This window comes from Lutzomyia longipalpis, chromosome 4, assembly GCF_024334085.1.
Source record: "Lutzomyia longipalpis isolate SR_M1_2022 chromosome 4, ASM2433408v1".
Classification (NCBI taxonomy): Eukaryota; Metazoa; Arthropoda; class Insecta; order Diptera; family Psychodidae; genus Lutzomyia; species Lutzomyia longipalpis.
The window spans coordinates 12,393,515-12,413,904 of NC_074710.1; the positions used below are offsets into that span (position 1 = coordinate 12,393,515).

General features: G+C 39.9%; 8 protein-coding genes across 12 annotated transcripts in view; 4 read left to right on the forward strand and 4 right to left on the reverse strand.

The window, feature by feature from the left end:
* Positions 1–3,764, reverse strand: part of LOC129796347 (serine proteinase stubble) — a 37,079-nt gene extending 33,315 nt beyond the window's left edge. The window contains exon 1 of one of the 2 annotated variants that reach the window (XM_055838166.1): positions 3,616–3,764. In XM_055838166.1, coding sequence (XP_055694141.1) covers positions 3,616–3,625 — 10 coding nt within the window. In that variant the 5' untranslated portion in view covers positions 3,626–3,764. The remainder of the gene's footprint in view (positions 1–3,615) is intronic. The other variant, XM_055838167.1, reaches the window with a different exon arrangement.
* On the forward strand, positions 54–5,210 carry LOC129796346 (sodium-coupled monocarboxylate transporter 1-like). The gene is made up of 7 exons (XM_055838165.1): positions 54–301; positions 386–702; positions 776–843; positions 1,863–2,026; positions 2,100–2,727; positions 2,787–2,965; positions 4,745–5,210. The coding sequence occupies exons 1-7, from the start codon at positions 144–146 to the stop codon at positions 5,010–5,012; spliced, it is 1,782 nt and encodes a 593-aa protein (XP_055694140.1). The 5' UTR covers positions 54–143; the 3' UTR covers positions 5,013–5,210.
* Positions 5,052–9,106, reverse strand: LOC129796351 (zinc finger protein 90). Of its 2 annotated transcripts, XM_055838176.1 has the most exons (6): positions 8,481–9,106; positions 7,728–8,388; positions 7,562–7,658; positions 7,384–7,480; positions 5,962–6,106; positions 5,052–5,503 (listed from the first exon to the last, which is right to left on the reverse strand). In XM_055838176.1, the coding sequence occupies exons 1-5, from the start codon at positions 8,647–8,649 to the stop codon at positions 5,982–5,984; spliced, it is 1,149 nt and encodes a 382-aa protein (XP_055694151.1). In that variant the 5' UTR covers positions 8,650–9,106; the 3' UTR covers positions 5,052–5,503; positions 5,962–5,981. The 2 variants fall into 2 exon arrangements, with proteins under 2 accessions (XP_055694151.1, XP_055694150.1); XM_055838175.1 differs by having other exon boundaries at positions 5,052–6,106.
* LOC129796349 (probable phenylalanine--tRNA ligase, mitochondrial) lies at positions 9,084–10,615 on the forward strand. The gene is made up of 2 exons (XM_055838172.1): positions 9,084–9,656; positions 9,727–10,615. Exons 1-2 carry the CDS (start codon positions 9,154–9,156, stop codon positions 10,547–10,549), a joined length of 1,326 nt encoding a protein of 441 aa, XP_055694147.1. The 5' UTR covers positions 9,084–9,153; the 3' UTR covers positions 10,550–10,615.
* Positions 10,542–12,725, reverse strand: LOC129796345 (another transcription unit protein). Of its 2 annotated transcripts, none has more exons than XM_055838162.1 (2): positions 10,885–12,725; positions 10,542–10,815 (listed from the first exon to the last, which is right to left on the reverse strand). In XM_055838162.1, exons 1-2 carry the CDS (start codon positions 12,599–12,601, stop codon positions 10,607–10,609), a joined length of 1,926 nt encoding a protein of 641 aa, XP_055694137.1. In that variant the 5' UTR covers positions 12,602–12,725; the 3' UTR covers positions 10,542–10,606. The 2 variants fall into 2 exon arrangements, with proteins under 2 accessions (XP_055694137.1, XP_055694139.1); XM_055838164.1 differs by having other exon boundaries at positions 10,542–10,812; positions 10,885–12,710.
* A 5-nt stretch (positions 12,726–12,730) lies between these two features.
* Positions 12,731–14,435, forward strand: LOC129796350 (E3 ubiquitin-protein ligase Rnf220). The gene is made up of 2 exons (XM_055838174.1): positions 12,731–13,048; positions 13,115–14,435. The coding sequence occupies exon 2, from the start codon at positions 13,145–13,147 to the stop codon at positions 14,312–14,314; it is 1,170 nt and encodes a 389-aa protein (XP_055694149.1). The 5' UTR covers positions 12,731–13,048; positions 13,115–13,144; the 3' UTR covers positions 14,315–14,435.
* An 84-nt stretch (positions 14,436–14,519) lies between these two features.
* LOC129794513 (coiled-coil domain-containing protein 42 like-2) lies at positions 14,520–16,196 on the forward strand. Its single transcript, XM_055835266.1, has 4 exons — positions 14,520–14,644; positions 14,710–14,785; positions 14,933–15,749; positions 16,057–16,196. Exons 1-4 carry the CDS (start codon positions 14,520–14,522, stop codon positions 16,194–16,196), a joined length of 1,158 nt encoding a protein of 385 aa, XP_055691241.1.
* Positions 16,197–16,219: 23 nt separating this feature from the next.
* On the reverse strand, positions 16,220–19,193 carry LOC129796353 (uridine 5'-monophosphate synthase). 2 transcript variants are annotated; one of them, XM_055838180.1, is made up of 3 exons: positions 19,146–19,193; positions 17,708–17,932; positions 16,220–17,635 (listed from the first exon to the last, which is right to left on the reverse strand). In XM_055838180.1, the coding sequence occupies exons 2-3, from the start codon at positions 17,858–17,860 to the stop codon at positions 16,343–16,345; spliced, it is 1,446 nt and encodes a 481-aa protein (XP_055694155.1). In that variant the 5' UTR covers positions 17,861–17,932; positions 19,146–19,193; the 3' UTR covers positions 16,220–16,342. The 2 variants fall into 2 exon arrangements, with proteins under 2 accessions (XP_055694155.1, XP_055694156.1); XM_055838181.1 differs by lacking the exon at positions 19,146–19,193 and having other exon boundaries at positions 17,708–17,936.
* Between the last annotated feature and the right edge of the window lie 1,197 nt (positions 19,194–20,390).

Genomic DNA, 20,390 nt, shown 5'->3' on the forward strand with positions numbered 1-20,390 from the left:
TTAAATTCACTGACAAAGCGAGAGAGAAGATAGATTTTTTTGCGCTTAAGCTTGACCATCAAAGTGGTGATTTATTAGCCTCCCGAAAAAAAGGCAAAGACGGCTTTCGCGGTCTTCAGAGTGCTTCAGTAGTTCACGCGATAATGATCGATGTTAACGTTGCAAGTCAATCCTTTTCCCTCGTGGATTCTGTGATTCTTATCCTTATGCTGATCATTTCATTGGGCATTGGGATCTACCATGGATATGCTAATAGGAAGACACTTAAAACGGAAGTGGAATACCTGATGGGTGGTAAAAAGTGAGAGAGAGAGTAGTTCCAGTGGAAAATTCCCCTGTGGATAATGAGCAAAAAAAAAGAAGTGTTATGATCTGTTTCTTGCAGCATGAGTGTCGTACCCGTTGGAATGAGTATTCTGGCCAGCACATTGAGTGCCATTGGCCTGATGGGAGTACAGACTGAGATGTATCTCTATGGAAGTACTTTTGCCTTCTCATTCTTCCCATTTCTCGTTACGGCGCTCCTCTTCAACAGGTACATCCTCCCAATCTTCTATTCACTCAACATCACCTCAATGTACCACTATCTGGAGAAGAGATTCGATCGACGAGTACGTCTCTTTGGGTCCATATCCTTCCTTATTCTATCCACATTATATATGCCAATCCTCCTCTATGTACCCAGTTTGTCACTCAATCAAGGTAAGGTAGCACCTTATCAAATCGTTTAAGAATTGCATCAGACGCTTCTCTCAATCTTTTCTTCCATTTTTAGTAACTGGCACCAATATTCATGTCACAAGTTCTATTTTGGTAGCAATTGTTGTTCTCTACACCTGTATTGTAAGTTTTCATTCTTTTTAGCATCATCTTCTCCATTTAGATTGCGTAGTAGATCTCTTAAAGAAACACCCAAAAGGGGGTACTCAATTCATGCTCTCCATTATAAAATTCTTAGCCATGAAAAAGTTCCCCCATTTAACTGAGATTTTCTTTTTTCTCACTTATCATAAAACGTAAAATTAGGAATTTACGATTAAGTTGTACGCGCAATTTTATTTAAAATATAAAACTTTATCACTAATTTTTTTTACTGCAGAGGCAATGCAAAAACTTTTATTTTGACAACATATACAATCAATTTGCGAGTTGATTCACATTTTTTTTAATGTTCATTCAGTGATTTAACTGTGAGCTGGTGCTAATACGTAATCCAATCTTCTACTAAAGAAAAAAATTTAGAGCCTGCGTAAGGTCAAAAATATCTTTGGAAATTTACTACAAAGATTAATCAAGGGGCTAACCAATAAACGAATAAATTGCATATCAATATGGAAAATAATTCTATTCTGATTAAATTTCAATATGTAAATCACAGACATTTAGTCTTTTTCATCTTTAGAATTTTTCTCTGTGAATTTTCGAATTTAATAATTTTTTCAGTAAAATTTTAACCCTTTCGCGCTCATATAAAACACAGAAACATGCAGTCTTTTGTCAGAAGCTCTCAGAGGATAATAATCAATAAGAAGGGCTTTCTTCGGCCCCATTTACGTAAATTAAACTCATTTCTGATTTAGAAGAGCCAATTAAATTCATTATATTAGAACATATGATCCAAAGAACATCAAAGGATTTAACCAAGTCTCATTAACGTATAACCTTTAGAACTCGTCTTAACTCTCTAGTTATCATCTAAAATGTTTGTTTGTACCAGTTTAAGTACATTTTATTATGCCCTGAGTACCCCCATGAGTGTACTGAGAAAATCACTTAACAGTGCTAAAATCATCACATTGCTCTTCCCCATCTATATATGTATGTATTTTTTCTTGTTCTCACCACTTCTCAACAAAACACAGGGTGGCTTCCGTGCAACCGTATGGACGGATGTTTTCCAAACAATAACAATGTTTGGATCGATAATTGTGGTGCTAATAAAAGGCACGGTGGAGTTGAGCGATGAAATTGGATTTGAGGGTATTTTTCGCAATACCTACGAGCGGGATCGTTATGAATTTCCCACGTAAATTACACACACAAACACACCATTTTATGTGGGGGTGCTATTTGGCTCGTTTAACATGTCTGCCTTGTAGATTGAGAATTGACCCCACCATACGGCATTCCTTCTGGTCCATCACCCTCGGGGGCGTTGGGTATTGCGGCTACATCTTCTGCAATCAGAACGTCGTACAGCGCTACCTCTCATTGCCATCCCTGAAGAAGGTTCATCGTGCCGCCTGGCTGAGTGTCAGCATTTTCGTTTCCATCTACTTCCTCAGCATCTACGGTGGATCCCTTCTATTGGCCACCTTCAGTGACTGCGATCCCAAAATGGCGGGCCTTATTCGGGAACACGATCAACTCATTCCCTTCTTTGTACTCCTCATCTCACGCAATCTCCCCGGTTTGGCGGGTATCTTCATCGGGGGGATGTTCTGTGCTGCCCTGAGTTCCATGTCAACCTTCCTCAATTCCATGGCTGCTGTTGTCCTTGAGGACTTCTTCAAACCCCTCTCCCGTCGAAATCTCACCATGCGTGCCAAGAATTGGATCATGCGGGGTGTTGTGGTTGTTTGTGGGCTCCTCTGTGTCCCCTTGATGGCAATCGCTGAGAAATCCAACACCATTATGCAGCTCACAAATAGTTTTGAAGGAGTCACAAGTGGTTCAGTCCTTGGAATATTTATCCTTGGCATTTTCTTCCCATCAATCAATGGAAGTGTAAGTCCAAAAAAAATCTCCCTTATTTTATCCTTAATTTTACGAATTTTTCTTTTCAGTGTGCTCTCATGGGTGGTATTGCTGGATTAGTTCTCATGGGTTGGATTAGCTTTTCTGCCCAATCAGCCATTGCTGCGGGAGATTTAATCTTTGAGACGAAACCCCTAACACACGAGGGATGCCCGGATGTTTTTAACATCACCGTACATCTCAATGAAACCGCATTGAATACAGAAAGGTGAGAAAATAAGTCTCTTTAAAATACTATTTACTAATTTTATCGTGTTTGGCATTGTTAATTCGCGGAAAAAGCACAAATGAATCACTTTAATGTTTCTTTTTTTAAACCATCACGACTCATCTGTGCAAATGAATTTCTTCTATAAAGTCTGGAAAATTTTTTATGACGCTCGCAGAAGCTTATGAGCTCCCAAATCGTATGTTTAATAATTTCTTTGCTAATCAGCATTATTTTAAGATTCATTTATCGTTTCGAAGGTTCAACGAAACTTTTTTTTTTATGCGATGTATTCGTGTTTACACAATGAAACACCCCTTATTGATTTTCAAATCAAACAAAGGGATATCAGTATAGGATATCAATTACGGGGAAACATAGTGGAAAAGTACTCTGCGCATATGATGATTATGTGTAGAACGCAGATGCCAAAAAAGAATCGTGATTGACTCTCTTTATTGCTTTATATTGCTTCACGTAGTATCGCAATGAGATGCCAATTTCAAATTGATATAATGTGCTAATTAATCACCTCTTCACATTGCTTTTTAGCAATGATTCCATTTCGTTTCACGTAATTTTCATTCATTAAATTTTAGAATTTTCATATTTATCAATCTAATTGAATAATAGGAAAATATTTAACTTACCAGAATCCATCGCAGATAGTGAAGAATCTACTAGATTATTAATTTGGCAATCAAGCAGCAAGTTCTGATCTTGAATGTTTCGTCCATTAGTTAAGATGGAAATTTATCAAAAGTTCCGGCATCTAAAGGATTCTATTCACACATGAAACCTATTCGGATAGAATAGGAAAAAAAAACTTCAAATATTTTTTTTTTAATTGCATTTGCTTAAATCTCAAAAGAATAAGCTTAAATAGCCAAGAATTATAAAAATTAATCTCAAATTAGGAATCATTTGAATGACTTGCGAAGATCAATTGTAGTACATACAAAATTTCTGAAAGAAGTTTATTCGTTTTTCCATGGGAAAATAGGAAAAATCCTTCATTCTTCAGAAAAGAATCGAAAGTTAAGCACAATGTGGAATACCAATTAATACACATTTTCTTGTAAAGAGATCAAATAATCATGAGAAATATCTAAAAGAACCTTTTTTTTTATTTGAATCAGTTGGAATAACATGATAGACTTTCCCAAAAATACAAACTATGACGTCACATATATTTCTGCTTTTCCGATCTTCGTGAGGAAGAAAATTTCTTCTTCAACTGTAACTTAGAGAGGAAAGCTCAACTTTTCTTCCAGAGCTTTCTGCATTCTCCGAGACTCTCATGGGGAGCAATTGTACATTCCTCATGAAATCCTCACAAACGTCAGAGTGAAGAAGTATTTTCTTCCTGACGAAGACCAGCAAAGCAGAAAAATTATAAATTATTTTTAAAACTTATCGATGAAACATCATCGTGAATGTTTCTCACAAAAACATAATTGTGACGTCATTGTTAACATTTTTCAGCAAATTTTTTCGACTTTTCCTAACCGATTCTAGGTGTGAAAAAAAGAAAGTCTCTAGCAATTTTTCATATTATTGGGCCTTATTCAGCGACCAAGAAACCCTTGAAATCTTTAAATTTTGTACTGAAATTTCAAGATTTTAAGCGAATTTCAAGGGTTTCTTGGTCGCTGAATAAGACCCATTATTCATTTCTCTACAAGATTTGGCGGATTGAGATAGTTTCCTTAGACGATGTGTTTTTCCATATAAAAACGAATACATTCCTTTTAATATATTTTTTTTCATCAATTTCAGTTCCTACGTAATGCCCCTCTTTCGGATATCATATCTCTTCTACATTCCCCTGGGAATCATCACAACAATCTCCGTGGCTTTCCTCATGCGCCTCATAAGTGGTGGCAATAAGCCTGGTGATGTGGATGCCACCCTTATTTCACGGCTTGTCCACTCACGTGATACGGATGTGAATGAAATTGCGCAAAGTCAAGAAATTCTCGAGGAGAAGATTGATCTCATGTCAAAGGAGGAAAAGTTGCTGTCTCGTGTAAAAATCACCAAGTAGCATTAAACTTGTATGTAGTTTGTAGGTACTTATATTGGGTTATTACATTAGCAAATATACTTGTTTTTTATTAGTTTTTCTCATACTTTGTATAATTTTACAATTGCAAGACATATTCAATAGGTCATACAGTAAATTAAATAATAAATATAATTATACTTTTTTTCTCTCTCAAATATATAATAGAGATTAAGAAGAAGGGTGTGTTTATATATACTTTTTTTTCTTACTACTACATTTTTTGTTCATTTTTTTCTCAATTTTTTTTACGCAAATACTTTTTTTTTGTTATACTTGTCTCCTTCTCCATCATTTATTCTTTTTTTTTTATTCAGCTCTCCTCATCATGACTAATTTATTTTTTTTAACACTGAATTTATAAGATGAACGAACAATAATTTGCACATACGACATTAAATTAGTTAAATTAAAAATTATTAAACTGGTGGTTTAATTCAAGTTTTTTTCTTTCTTTCTTCTCTCAAAATATCCTTAAAGATACGTTTTATTTGTTCTTTAGAGACTCTCTGGTAGGTTTACCTTCAGGAGGACAAGAGTTTTATATTCTTTTGTAAAAATCTTTACATAAAAATATCTTGCACCTCCGTCACAAATGGACATATTGTCATCATTTTCTTTCAATTTTTTTCATGCTAAAAAAATTTTGCGCAGCACAGTGGGGGTTCACTAAAAAATCAAGAGGTTTATACTTCATTAAAACCCAATATGACACTTGGAGAAAAATATTCTTTTTTTTTTACTTTGAATTATATCATTATAATTATATTATATTTATATATTTATTTATAATATATATATTACTTTTATATATCCACAAACACGAACACGCACAGAACTCCTTATAGAAAAAAAATGAGAGATACAAGAAAAAATCTCACGTCCCACCACAGTGCTGCTGCGAAAGAAATGATAAATCGTCCAAACCTACCAGAAGTCTTTGTACGAGGCTCAGGAAGCGTGTATTTGACTTCTACTGCCCGTTGGAGCTACAGCCTGGGCAGACACCTCAGACTTGACACGACGTGCAATGTGACTTCGAGTGTGCTTACGCAAGTGATCCTTCCGATAGAAGCCTGGAAAAGTTTTATTTTTTATGGCACGGTTGCAGCATAAATAAAATGCACAAAAATATAGAAAATTAATTTAAAAAAAAAATATTTTCTTTGTTCTGTTGAAAATTAAATGATAAATTGATTGATTGATTGAGAAAAATTTAAATATTGAATTTTTATAAAAGCAATTTCGAAAGAAATAGAGCGAGACTAACGCTGAAATTGCTAAAATTCGATTTAAAAGATTATTTATAGATGGATTTTCTTGAATATTTATAATTTGCAGATTTAGCAGATTCCAACAAAGAGCAGTGGCGTAGTCATAGAGGTAGGTTGTATGATTAAACACCCTAAACGACTTAGGTCAAGTGTCAAAAGAAACTATTTGAGTAAAAATTAGATTTTAAAAAAAATTTAAAAAAAATTAAATGTTAGGTCGTATTCTGTGGCCAAAAAATCCTTGAAATCGTTGAAATTTCAATTAATTTCAAAGGTTTCTAGGTTTTCTTGATCGCTGGAATACGACCCGTTATTACAAAAAAGACGTCAAGAGTTTGAAAAGAAACGCAAATTTTAAGAATGTCTAAAGTTCAAAAAAATGTCAAACGTTAAAAATTCAAGGAGTTAGAAAAACGTCAAGTTTAAAAAGAAATGTCAAACTTCAAGTGATAGGATATGAAGAGTCAAATATTAAAATAAATGTCAATAGAAAGATACATAAAAATGTCAAACGATATAAAAGGAGTGCAAAGCATTAAAATAACGTTAAAATAAAGAAAAATCCAACGTTTAAAATTAAAGTTAGAAAAAATCATCAAACGTTAAAATCATCGTCAAACGTCAAACGCTAAAATTAGAAACGTCAGTCAATACGATAGTAAAAGTGTCAAATGTTATAAAGGAAAGGCAAAGAATTAGTTTTAACGTTAAAATGAAGTTAAAGGTCAAACGTCAAAAATGTCAACATTAGGATAAACAGGTAAATCGTTAGAATTTCGTAAATTGCATAAATAAATTCCTGACTACGTCCCTGATGAATTGCAATATCAACAGAATTTTCTATAAGCGTAAAAAAATCATTAGGAAATATTTGTTTTTTTTTTTACAAAATTCCCTCTCGCCACCCACAGCGCAGATCTTTATAAAATACAGTCCGTTTGAACTGAATTGCCCTAAACCATTTAAATCTGAAAGCTTTACTTTCGTATTCAATTCAAAACCAATTGGAATCCTATTGGACTTTCAAGCTACATAGAATATACATTTAAATAGAATAAGAAATCTTGTTCATCACTTACCTTTGCCACATTCCGGACATATATGCTTCTTCTCCCCAGAATGGATAACGATATGCAATGTCAATTGCTCTTTACGCTTGAATGACTTCATACAGATCTGCAAAAATACAGGAAAAACGAAAGAAATAATTAAAATGAAATAAATTAGAGGAGATAAACTACAAAAAAAAGGATTTACATTGCAAATGTGCGGCCTGTCTGGGATGTGAGATAGCTTGTGTCTCGTTAGATGATCCTTGCGCTTAAGGGCGGCATTGCAAATGTCGCAGACAAATCTAATAAGTTAGGTGAAGAAAGGAAATCAATTAAGATGAGTTAGATTAGATTCTTTCAAGTTAAATTACCTTCTCTCTATGGCATGCGAGATAACGTGCTGCTCAATAAGCGGCCTATCCGGGTAGGCCATCTGGCATTCCGGGCAGCAATAGAGCGTTGACCCATCGAGAGCTTTGGTTTCACGTATTTCCCCGGGCTTCGGGCGTGGCTTCTTCACCGTACGCGGTGCCTTCTGCTTTGGGGCTTTCTTCTTTTTCTTCTTCCCTGAGCTTGTGCCCGAATTGGTGGCCGGAGCCCCCGTGGCTTGTGTTGTGGGTGGATTGAGATCCGCCTCAAGTTCATGCGTGAGATTTGCAGCCAAGAGGCTCGAGGCGGCACTTGTGACGGCCCCATTGGCCGCGCCAGCTGACGGGCCAGTCCCTGAGATGCCAGATTCCTTCTTGATGGATTCTGAGTACTTTAGGAAGTGCTGGATGGAGATGGGCAGTGTAGCGGATAGCAAATGCGATGAGTAGTCAACGGAATTGGCTGGATTTGCCAGCGTCTGCCAGGATTGATTGACATTCTGCAGTAGTTGCTGATTCAGCACCGCCTCATCGCGACTACGATCCAACTTTAGTCCACTCGCCTTTTGCTTTTCATGCAGAAAGAGATGCTCATTCTGTGATGGCTGCCCAGACGCATAGGGGATTGGGATATTCTGGGCGTACTGCATATTGGGACTAGAAACTGGAAATCATACCCCCCACACCACACGACATTAAAACATTACATCCTTCGTGTTTTGCATGTAGCAAGATTGCCGGCAAATTGTTTCTCACCTGCTGGATTCTGACTAAAGTGATTGGGATTTGTGTAGCGGCCATCCTGGGCCCCAGACTCAGATGACGCGTTCGCCGCATAAGAACCAAGTTGTGTGGTGTCGTTGCCGAACTTTGCGGCAAATTGGTGGATCCCGGAGAAGGGTCCGCCGAAAGCTGAGAAGTTCATTGTTATCCTTTGCACGTTATCTTGCCTTTTATTGCACTTTCCTGGTCTCACAGGGCGCACATTGTGCTTTTTTTCCTCAAAAAACTCAACAACAAACAAAATGACAGGACCTCAGTTCTCAAAATGAATTCACACAAACATGCGCAAATCACCCACACACGCGATACGTGCACGCACACCACCGCAACTTCCCCACTTCCTGTACACTTTTCCCATGATCCCACATTGACCTGCACCAAATTCTACACTTTGCATATCAATATGTCCTTGAGAGGGGTGCATTCTTTGTCTAATTTTACTCTTCTAGCGCCACAATTGCTATGTATTTTATTGCAATAAATTTATTTAATCATAAAATGGCCTTAGGGATGAATTTAGAGGCAAAATAATCATTAATTTTGCTGTAAAATCAAGTTTAGAATATTGGTGGTTGAAACACAATCTCCAAATACGTGAAACATTGATGAAACATCACTTGCCTTAGGAAGAAAGTAAACAAAAACAATGCCCGGTGTTAACTTTGCACAATTTCCGCGATTTTCACGAGTTTCCCAACGAATTTTCACTCGCAGTCTATCAACAAAGGCCGTGGGGGAAACAAAGGCACCATCCAGGACAGCAATTGAGATTAATCATCGACTCTACCATCCAGATGAGTGGACAAATGTTAATCCGCGAATTCTTTCCTTCCTGGAGCGAAGGATTCACGTCCAGCCGCATCATCCATTGTCAATTGTACGCCAGAAGATTGTCCAATTCTTCGGGGAGAAGTACAGAAACTCCAAAGGGAATCCCCTGTTCAGTGTCTATGATTCCTTGAGCCCCATTGTGAGTGTGGAGCAGAACTTTGATAGCCTCCTCATTCCACCGGATCACCCAAGTAGGGATAAATCGCAGTCGTACTATTTCAATCGGGACTACATGCTGCGTGCCCATACGACTGTTCATCAAGCTGAACTCATTACATCTGGGCTCAATAATTTCCTTATTGTCGGAGATGTTTATCGGTGAGTTCTCAAACTTTGCTTTAGGAGGGATTTTTGAGAGTTATTCTTGGGAATAAATTACTCTTTGTAGACGAGATGAAATCAACTCAACCCACTACCCTGTTTTTCATCAGCTGGATGCTGTACGAATTCACACGCGTAAGACACTCTTTGGTGAGGCGGATCTCCAAATAATGGAGACAAAGCCAAGAACTCACGAGGAGCCCACCCATCAGAGCTGCCACACGTTGGAAGCTGTAAAGTTGGTTGAAGTAGAACTGAAGGACACCCTTTTGGGGCTCGTAAAGAGTCTCTTTGGGGACAAAGTCAAATATCGCTGGGTTGAGACGTATTTCCCCTTCACTCATCCCTCGTGGGAGCTCGAAATCCACCACCGGGATGATTGGTTGGAAGTTCTCGGGTGTGGCATTATGCGTCACGCTATCCTTGATCGGTGTGGCCATAAGGATGCAATTGGAATTGCCTTTGGGCTTGGTTTGGAACGCATAGCAATGGCATTGTACCAAATTCCCGATATTCGTCTCTTCTGGAGTCGAGATTCGGGATTTCTTAGTCAATTCCACGACAATGCCCCACCCGGATTAATATACAAATCCGTCTCGGTGTATCCTCAGTGCACAAATGACGTATCCTTCTGGCTCCCAGGAACATCCGCAGCGGAATCTTTTGACCCAAATGACCTGTACGATGAAGTTCGCAGCGTGGGTGGGGATATTGTGGAGCAGGTGCACCTTCAGGATAAATTCACACACCCCAAAAGCGGCAGGACAAGTATGTGCTTCCGTATCATCTACCGACACATGGAACGAACCCTCACGCAGGCGGAAGTGAATGAAGTTCATGCAAAAATTGCCCAAAATCTCGTTGAAAAATTCAACGTGGAAATCCGTTAAGGGGGCGCTTCAGTGCTAATATTTATTGTTAATCTAATAGAAGGGAATAAAAGGAGTTTAATCATCGTCGTCATCGTCATCATTCTTCCCATCTTCCTCCTCCTCATTGTCATCTTCCTCCTCTTTATCATCAGCTGCATTCCCCCCATTTTCCGATTCACTCTCATCGGAATCCTTGAGGGCTGCCTTGGTCTTTCCACTCTTCTTTGGACGTGCCTCAAAATCTGAATCGTCTTCGTCTGATGAATAAATTCCCGCACCTCCTGCTAAAAAATTATTTTTTTTTGCATTTTTTAGATGAATTTTCATCAAAGAAAAAAGAAAAATTCTCATACCTTTCTCCAATGGCGCCTTTCCCTTTTTATATTTATTCTTAATGGCTGCAATGGAGATTCCTCCTTCATCTTCAGACCCCTCATCTGGGTCCCTGTACGAGGTGCTCATCAAATTCGACGAATCCCGACTCCTCTTGGGCTTAACACTGCCACCGGCTGCTTTCTGTCGCATCGCCTGTCGCAGCTTCTCCTCTTCCTTCTTCAAATGGTACTGCCTATCCTGATCCGGATCCGGGCCAACTGCTGAGAGAATCTTAATACCACTCGTCTTCTGGAGACGATCTGCCAGTGACATGGTCATCTTCTTGTGCGTGAAAGACTCCGTCGAGTGCGGGCGGAAGGTGAGCTTCGTGCGGAAAACTGCCTGCCCCTGAAGCCCCGTACCTTGACGGATGAACAAGTGATTGTGATCACCCTGTAGTGGTTGCTTGTACACATCGAAGATTTCATTGCCCAAATGCAGGCTCATACTGCCGTCTGACCACTTGATCACCCTCGCATTGGATTCCAGCTTGCGCTTCCCTTCCTTGTCGAATGTTTCCTGCCATCGGATCGTATTACTGACTTTTAGCTTAATCCTCTGCCTTCCCTCCTCATCGAGTGTCTCCTCTTCGTCAATTTCATCCTCATAGGTGTCTGGATCAAAGGGACGTGTCTCGACAGACAAGAAATTCGGCAAGATGACAAAGTGAATGTCCCTGCCGAGATCTGACATTATTCGTGGAATCTCCACGTCAATTCGCGTCTCATTCACCGGTTCAGGCTCCTGTGGGGCTTCCTTCTCCTCATCACGATCACTACGTCCACCCTCATCCTCAGATCGAATGAATTCTCGTTCATCATTCTCCGGAGTTGGGGATTTCCCACGCTCTGAACGTTTCTCTTCCGCCTCGGATTTACTCCCCTCATCTGAACTAATATCATCGGCATCTCCAAAGAGTTTTGTCGCTGAAACTTCCGGGGCTTCTGCACTCTTTGTCGGCTGTTCATCCTCCTCACTATCCGTGTCAATTAGTGCCGATGCCTTCTTTCTATTCTTCACAATTCTCTCCTCATCTGAATCCCCCGCTTGATCCTTTGGTGGGGGTGATTTGGATTTTGAGCGTTTCACTGCGGGACTTGCACTACCCGATCTTGGTGTAGTCTTCCCAGATTTAGGGCTACTTCTCCCGGATTTAGGGCTACTTCTCCCCGATTGTGGGCTACTTTTCCGGGACTTTGGGCTACTCCGTCCAGATCGTGGGGATGTTTTTCCCGAATGTGGTGTCCCTGGTCCCGAATGGGGGGATCGTGAACGTGCAGAACCTGCACCAGATTGGGGAGATCCGCTACGAGAACGTGGTGAGCCTGAACGTGAACGTGGTGATCCACTACGTGATCGCGGTGAGCCGGATCGTGAACGTGGTGAGCCTGAACGTGAACGTGGTGTCCCGCTACGAGAACGTGGTGTAACACTCCCAGAACGTGCTGATCCACTTCTGGAACCACTTCGACTGCGTGGTGTGCCACTCCGGGAGCGTGGTGTACCCGAACGGGAGCGTGCTGATCCTGCTCCAGAGTGTGGAGATCCTTGCGGTGAACCACCTGATCGGGAAGATCTCGGGGACGCCGAACCCGAAGCATTTCCATCAATTTGCAACTTTGGTGAGCCCGAAGCTTCGTCATCTGATGTATTGTGGGCATCCCTGTGCACACTACCCTCGTTATCTGAAGACATTTTTCACGTGAAATACAGAATTTTATCACAAATTTGCAAAATTCACGCGATATTCTCTTTTCTTTCGTTAGTTGTAAACAAAACACGCTGCACCTGTCAAACTTTTTAGTACACAACTACTAACGCATTAGTATGTCCCGAAAAGGTCATCAATATGTTCAAAAAATTATTTTCTTTTTCTTATTTCTGTAATTTCTAGAATTATTTAAATAGTTTTAATTGCACCAAATAAGCGAAAGAAGCGAAATGAATTCAATTACTTTAAAAAGAAAATTAACAGAGCTCAAAATATCTGAGAAAACAGAGAAAATCACCCGGAAAAGCCCAGATAAAAGCCTCCTAAGATTTGACATCTCGTTTCATCGTTTGAAACTCGAAAATAATTTTTTTAGCATCATTTTTGTGTATTAAATTTTAAATCCACTTTATCTGTGAACATTTGCACAAGTAAATGTCCAATTAATGCAAAATATTCTTGCTGAGGAGCTAAATAGTCCGTATTTTCCACTATAGGTTGCCAATTTAGTGGACGGAGATGCAAAAATGTCCTTTGAAGTGAAGACATTGGCCAAGATGGAAAAATCATCAGCGGAGATTGAGACAGGAGGAAGTTCCAGTAGTGGTGGTCAAGAGGAAGGACGTGGCTTCCGGGTGAGGAAGCGTCTATCTGAACCACTGTGTTGTCCCGTGTGCAGCTGCACCGTGCGCCCCACGGAGATTGACCAACATTTTGCCATTGAAGTGGATAGGCTTGATAAGTTGACACAGCGCAACAGGAAGCTAATGGGGCAACACAACAATCACACCTGCATCGCCGGTACATCCAGTTCCACATCAAATAGTTGTGCCAGCACCAGCAACAGTAGTAGTGCACCTGTTGGGGGGAATTCTACGAGGGATTCCACATGGGGTGCATACCAGAAGATTAAGAGAAATCGCCAGACACGACTGAAGATGAAATCCAAGAGGAGAAAGCTTGAACAAGTTTGCCCGATTTGCGATAAATCCATTCCATCGACTGAGGATATCAATATTCACGTGGAAGGGTGCCTGCGGAAGACGCGCAACGACAGGACTTCCGGAAGTAATTCCAGTGATGATGATAGCATTGATATTGATGGGGAGACATTTGATGAGTATGAATTTGCGGGGGAAACACGAATTCGGGCAACGAGTCTCATTGAGGGTGGCCTAAGTGGTGCTGGTATTGGCACAGTGGTCACCAAGGAGAATCCCGATGATGACGATGAGGATCTCAATGTTGACGGGGACGATACCCACATCTACGGCCCACCACAATACTCCGAGAAGGATGTCATCTCCCCCCTAATAGTGTCACAAGAGGAGAATGGTGAACACCTTCGACGTCTTGTCATGGGAAATTCCTCACGCACGCCGGAACTTGTGGAGGAGCCCGAAGATGCCGACACACCTGCCACTGTGGATGTTACCACTGTTGAGCAATCCACAGGGAAACCACATGAGATCATAATTGAGACGCTAAAGAAGAAAATTTATGAGCTAGAAAGTGGCAACCGCAATAAGTACAAGTGCCTAATTTGTCTGGATGAATACAAGGTACCCGTGGTGTCCATCTCCTGTTGGCACGTCCACTGCGAGGAGTGTTGGCTCCTCACGCTAGGTGCTCGTAAACTCTGCCCGCAGTGCAACATGATCACCTCCATGGCAGATCTACGTCGAATCTACCTCTAAATTCTCCTCCCCTGATGATTTATTTACTTATCCTCCCCTCATACACCTCAACATTCTCAATTTATTGTTTTTTTATTCCTTCCGGAAATAAAAAAAATTAATTCTTTTTTGTAAAAAAAAAGTCTTTTTCTTGTCTCCAAGGAAACTTCCCCCAAACAACCCCCTACTAAAAGTCTTTTAAAAAAATTCTTCAAGTGGAATAAAAATGTTTGGTGGCAATGGGAAGACAAAGAAGACGGCTCTGCCACCAATTGTGGCCCCCTCAACTGTCCCAGTGTCCAATGTAGTCCTCCACAGGGTTCATGAGAAGCCAAACAGAGGGAAATTCATGTGAGTAAGAAAAGAAGCTCCAGCAAGAAGATTTTTGCATTTCAAGGAAAAACTTTTGTGACTAGATACTCCCACAAATGGACAGATTTGGAGGAATCTCTAAGATTGAGGAATTTTCATGTGGAAGACACGGCAGTTGAGGTGAATTTTCATTTTATCTACTGGAGTCGTATTCTGCGACCAAGAAATCCTTGAAATTGCAGGTCAAATTTCAAGGATTTCTTAGTGGGTGAAAAGGACCGATTGTCCTTGAAAATCTTAGAGATTCCTCCGCATTTTCACCTTTAGGTAAAACACCAACAAGATGACATGCGAAAGAGCGCAAAGAAGCAGAGAAATCTCAACAGCAGTCGCCTTGAAAAAATCTACAAAGATCAAAATGCAACCCGGATCAAATGTCTGGCTCTCAATGAATTCCTCCGGGAATGCCATGAACGAGAAATCATAGCTGAGCATCGTGAAGCTGAAGAGGTGCGCAAACAGGAAAAATATCACCGGGAAATTGAAAGTTTAACTGGGAAAATTGCCGATTTGAGGGATTTCAAGAGAGTCCTCGAGGAGAAAGTGGATGAAATGAAAATCTACCGAACGGTGGTTGAGCAAGCAGCTGAGGATTCCACCCAATTTGCCACCCCTGACGGGCTAATGTCCTTTTGCGACGCCTTCTTCCATGCACAGCGTGAAATTGCAACAATTGAGCAGGAAAAACTCCATGAGATTGACACACTGAAGAAGAGCCTTGTACAGATCACGGGGGATTCAGCGGCTACCATCCTTGGGTACATCAATCGCTTATCGGATTTGGAACAGAAGTGTCACACATTGAAGACCGAATCACTGCGATGGGAGAAGGTGCTCAAGACAACAAAAGACTTCATTGCTGCGGAGAATTTTGAAGCACAGCGCATCCAGGAGTCCATCCGGCATCTGCACAAGCTCCTCTTTGCTCGACATGGTGGACGCGCCAGGGTGGAACGAGCGGTGCCACTTGAGAAGCAACTCGAGGAGATTCGTCATGAAGTGAAAATCCTCAAATTAATTGCAGAAGCATCCAAGGAGCACATTGAGAAGGGGCAGAAGAGCTTAGCCGGTGAATTGGGGACAAGTACGGCTCTGGCATTGATGAAAATGGGAAAAGTTTCCCACAAATAAATAAATAAAACGTTGAGCAACTCGAAGTTTGTACACTTTTCTTCCCGGAATGGTTTGATGCGTTTGATATGCTTCCCGGAAAGTACCATAAGTGCATGGAAGTTGTGCAATCATCCTACCCATTGCTTTAGGAAGTTTCTAAGGGATCTTTGGAACTTCTTTTTCAATACCCGGCTGATCTTTGATGTCATTTAGGGGTCAAAAATTGTCCATTTAAGATTGCGTAAAGTATTTCTATAAACTCAGATTTTGATCCAAAGATAATATCATGGATCAGCCGGGTGTTGAAAAGGAAGTTCCAAAGATCCCTAAGAAACTTCCAGATGCAATGGTCAGGATGACTACACAACTTCCAGGCTCTTATGGTACTTTCCGGGAAGCACATCAAACGGTTGCTTAAATTTAGAAAATGAGAAATTTTACTTGATCTTTCACACCTCCTGTGTGTGGGCGTTTATTCGATCTGGAAGAGGACACATTATTAGTTAATTTTAGTCTGGAAGAAAATTCCCAGCTTGGAATGAAAATTCAGGAATGATTGGGGTTTCATTGGATAATCCTTTTGGTGTAGGCATCCCATAGGGTATTTTTGTAGGTTTTAGCCGCAGCTGCGGCATCCTTGGCCTCGTAGATTCCCCTCCCGACCACAGCAATGTCACCCCCACTGACGCCAATTGCCGTAGCTGGTGTATTGTACTGCTGCCCCAGAGAATCTCCGGAGCTTTCAATCTTTACGCCAGGAATGAGATGAATAGCTCCTGGATGTTCCTTCAGTAGCTTCCCATCTTGACAGACAAATCCCGCTACGGTATCCTCAAATCCTTCGGTGAGTTTGATGGCTTCCTGAGCATAGGAGGGGGTTGTCAGTGTTCCAGCTGAACTTAGCTCAGCCACAACAAACATCCCACGTTTCTCTCCCGTACTCTCCATGACCTTTCGCACACCCTGAAGGATTCCCGGTCCCGGAAGAATGTGCACAGTGACCAAATCCGCCCAGGTGGATACTTCGTACACTCCATCGCGATACTGGTGCACCACAGTGTTGCCAATATCGCAGAATTTTCGATCTTCCATCAGGAGGAAACGATTCTTCGCCGCCAGCTGCTGCAGGGAAGCAATAAACTCCCGCGAAAAATCCCTGATGATGTCTACGTGGAGTTTCAGGATGCAAATGTATGGACCCACCTCTGTGGCTAAATTGAGAATATCCGTGGCATTGGTCATGTCTGCTGCAAGGCATAAATTCGAACTCTTTGCTTCCATCAGCTGAAACAACTCTCTAGCCACGGGATTCTTTGCCACTGTGGCTCTCTCCCCATAAGACATGCGAATTCGATCAACAGGCTGCACGGCAATGTCCCCATTTGCGGGAATTGTATTCTCCTCAACATACTTCCGGACGGAATTAACAGTTTCCGCACTTATCTTTCCCGCCCCAAGGAGAATGTCCAAAAAGGACGTCATTGTGTACAGTGAGAAGCTCTCAATGCCCCTATCGGAAAGTCTTCTCTTACCTCCTTGTTCCCTGTCAATGATCACAAGGGCTGTTGTCACCACAAGGCCATCATTTCGCAAATCCGTGGCTGTTTCCAAGACACTTCCACCCGAAGTGATGATATCCTCAACAATAAGGCAATTCTCTTCGCGCTTAAAGTGTCCCTCAATGAGTTTCTTCGTCCCGTAGTCCTTCTTCTCCTTTCGCCGCATCAGCATCGGTAGACTGGACTCTACGGAGACGAGCGTAGCAATTGGGAGAGCCGTATAGGGAACGCCACAGACATACTTTGCCTCAATGCGTTCAGCTTCGATTACCTCAATCAGGAGATTTGCCACAGAGCTCTGGAAAATTAAATCAAGATTTTCATTCAATTTACTTTCTAAAAACCGAGAAGAGATTAAGTAATTCCTTACGAGGACTCCCGGATAGCTGACGATGACACGCAAATCAAAATAAACCGGAGACATGAGCCCGGATTTCATTTTAAATTCACCAAATTTTACTGCATCTATTTCGTGCAATTTCACTGCCAACTCCCGCAGTCGACCTTCCATATTTAGTGGCATTTTGCAGTTAATTAAAAAAATGTACGAAAAATGCAGGAAAATTAGAGAAAAATAAAACTTATTTACAAAAAAAAGTCAATCATAACGCGTCCAGTTATTAGAGTTGGTATACCACAACGCGGATGGGTCAGTTTATGCGTTGTAATTTAATTTGTGAGCAGAATTAGTAGGCAAAGCCGATCTTTTGTGAAATTTGGCAATTTGATGCATAAAAATGCTCATATCTCAAGTTCTATTAGACTTACAGAAATTTCATGATTAGTTATGGAAAGGTATTGAAATAAGCTATAATCTGACATACATTTAGATACATTTCAAGGTCACCTCCAGAACACAAAATGGCGGATTTTTGTTCTACGAAAACAGTTTTTTGCACTTTTTGTCCTCAAGGAATGGTTTTAGAGGTTTCTGATGTTCCAGAAAGTTGTAGAGTTTTGCAAAACCTTTAATTTGATATCAAGTTGAGCAAAATCGGTCAAGCAGTTCAGGAGATATGACTCTAAGAACTTTTCAAATTCAAGAATTTTTCAAATGGCTATATCTTCTAAACGGCGACATAGAATTTCTTCATTTTCGGACTGATGAAAGATATTGAGTCAGGCTACAACATATCAAAATTTAAAGGAAAACGATAACAGATGTTGGGAGATATAGCCCCTTAAAGTTAGGCAATTTTTGTTTTTGTTTTTAGCGCCTCTTGCGGATGTTTTTGAAACTTCGAATGTTCTAGACAGTTGTAGGGCTTCTCAATACCTTTCATTTGATACTAAGATGGTCAAAATCGGTCAAGCCGTTCTCGAGTTATATCGAAAAAACACTTTTTGCTTTAGACCGCCATATTTGCTAAACCGCTTGACCGATTTTCAAGTATGAATTGTTGATGAAAACATCTCACTAAGCTCTACAACATACTAAAATTTCAGATCTCTAGCTGTAAGGGAAGTGGTTGACGGTGGTTCAAAATGGCGGACGGCGGCCATCTTGGATTTTGAAAATGCGAAAAAATGAAATTTTACACCCACATTTCTATAGAAAACTTCAAACCCGAAGTCTTTATCTGTTACCGTTCTCGAGCTATAATGCAAAATGTGGAGTCCTGCCCGGCAGGCCGGCCGGCCGGCAGGCCGGCAGGCCGGCAGGCCGGCCGGATCAAAAATTTTCCACCACCATTTTCGTAATGTGGGATGTCTAAAACGTGCTCATACCAAGTTTGAGCCCGATCTAATAGGGTCGGTTTTTCCGACGATTACAATACTTGGTATGCCACGATTGTGGTATACCAACTAATTGTATCAGCTGACAAAATTTGATGTTAGAAATCACGCCATATGCGCAGAAACTGTTGAAACGTTTAAACTTTGCACATGTACACGCGATCAGCAGGATCAGCAAAACAGAAAATTTTTGAATCAAAATGTTGGTTTTCTTTTAAAGTTTTTAATTAGGTATTGTTTTATTTATCAAAATTTCACCCTAAAAAAGAGTATGAAAAATAAATTTTAAAAAATTAATTAGGCGTTAGGTTCGTCAGTGATAATTTATTTGAAAAAGGTAAAATTCTGGATGATCTTTTGATCATTTTTGACCAAAATTTCATTTAATTCTATTACCGATAATCTTCATTCATATTATGTAATTCAAAGGCTCTTACTTCATATATAGATCTCTGTGTGTATGAGAGAGCTGCATAATAAAAATATTTTAATAGACCTAATTAAGTGGTTTTCATTACCTTTTTTATTTCTAAATTAAACAAATAAAAAGCATCGAATGCCCTGAATTAAAAGATTGAATGACAGAAAAATTAAGAATTTAGTCTTCATTCAGATAGCACACAGAGAGCGCACAATGAATACTGAAAATTCGGAAAAGTCCTACCTTGAAAAATTAGTGAGTGAAAGTGAAGCAATTGATGTTGAATTCTTCAATCTCCACTATTCTGTGCCTTCACAAAAGAAAGGTAAAAAAAATATTTTAAAGAATCTTTTTTAACGAGATTGTCAGAGTTTTCTTGGTGCAGTAGAATTATTTGAATTATTGAATTAAAACTACATTTTTAATTAATCATTAACCAATTTTTAAACTACTTAAACATACATTTTTTAAGCCCGTTATGTGGAATTTTGCTTGAATAAACTATATACTAAAAACTCTAAAAATATATTGAGAAGAATAGAAAAGCATTACCTACTGTTTATATAATTACCTATCCTTGAGACAAAATAATAAAAATTTAACTACTGTCTGCTTTTTTTTTTACATATTTGAAAAATTATATAAACAATTTTTATTCACAAGAATTTTTCTTTTCTTTAATCAGATGAAAAAGTAAAAATTCTCAAAGGCATCTCTGGGAAGTTCCTTTCAGGAAGAATATGTGCAATAATGGGACCATCAGGTGCTGGAAAAAGTTCTCTTCTAAATATCCTATCAGGATTCAAGTAATGTTCATGAATTTTTAAATTGCAAAAAAATATTATAGATCTAAAGTTTTTTTTTTCATTTTCAGAACAACTCTTGAGGACGGAGA

Coding starts and splice junctions, on each gene's coding strand:
- LOC129796346 (XM_055838165.1), top strand. CDS start 144: ATGATCGATGTTAACGTTGCAAGTCAATCCTTTTCCCTCGTGGATTCT. Junction 2,027..2,099: donor GATCGTTATGAATTTCCCAC/GTAAATTACACA, acceptor TCTGCCTTGTAG/ATTGAGAATTGACCCCACCA. Junction 2,966..4,744: donor ACCGCATTGAATACAGAAAG/GTGAGAAAATAA, acceptor CATCAATTTCAG/TTCCTACGTAATGCCCCTCT.
- LOC129796351 (XM_055838176.1), bottom strand. CDS start 8,649: ATGAACTTCTCAGCTTTCGGCGGACCCTTCTCCGGGATCCACCAATTT. Junction 8,389..8,480: donor CTTTAGTCAGAATCCAGCAG/GTGAGAAACAAT, acceptor TATGATTTCCAG/TTTCTAGTCCCAATATGCAG. Junction 7,481..7,561: donor ACAGGCCGCACATTTGCAAT/GTAAATCCTTTT, acceptor GTATTTTTGCAG/ATCTGTATGAAGTCATTCAA.
- LOC129796349 (XM_055838172.1), top strand. CDS start 9,154: ATGCCCGGTGTTAACTTTGCACAATTTCCGCGATTTTCACGAGTTTCC. Junction 9,657..9,726: donor ATTGTCGGAGATGTTTATCG/GTGAGTTCTCAA, acceptor TACTCTTTGTAG/ACGAGATGAAATCAACTCAA.
- LOC129796345 (XM_055838162.1), bottom strand. CDS start 12,601: ATGTCTTCAGATAACGAGGGTAGTGTGCACAGGGATGCCCACAATACA. Junction 10,816..10,884: donor AAAGGCGCCATTGGAGAAAG/GTATGAGAATTT, acceptor ATAATTTTTTAG/CAGGAGGTGCGGGAATTTAT.
- LOC129796350 (XM_055838174.1), top strand. CDS start 13,145: ATGTCCTTTGAAGTGAAGACATTGGCCAAGATGGAAAAATCATCAGCG.
- LOC129794513 (XM_055835266.1), top strand. CDS start 14,520: ATGTTTGGTGGCAATGGGAAGACAAAGAAGACGGCTCTGCCACCAATT. Junction 14,786..14,932: donor TGGAAGACACGGCAGTTGAG/GTGAATTTTCAT, acceptor TTTCACCTTTAG/GTAAAACACCAACAAGATGA. Junction 15,750..16,056: donor AGCCGGTGAATTGGGGACAA/GTACGGCTCTGG, acceptor TTTGATCCAAAG/ATAATATCATGGATCAGCCG.
- LOC129796353 (XM_055838180.1), bottom strand. CDS start 17,860: ATGCCACTAAATATGGAAGGTCGACTGCGGGAGTTGGCAGTGAAATTG. Junction 17,636..17,707: donor TCAGCTATCCGGGAGTCCTC/GTAAGGAATTAC, acceptor TTAATTTTCCAG/AGCTCTGTGGCAAATCTCCT.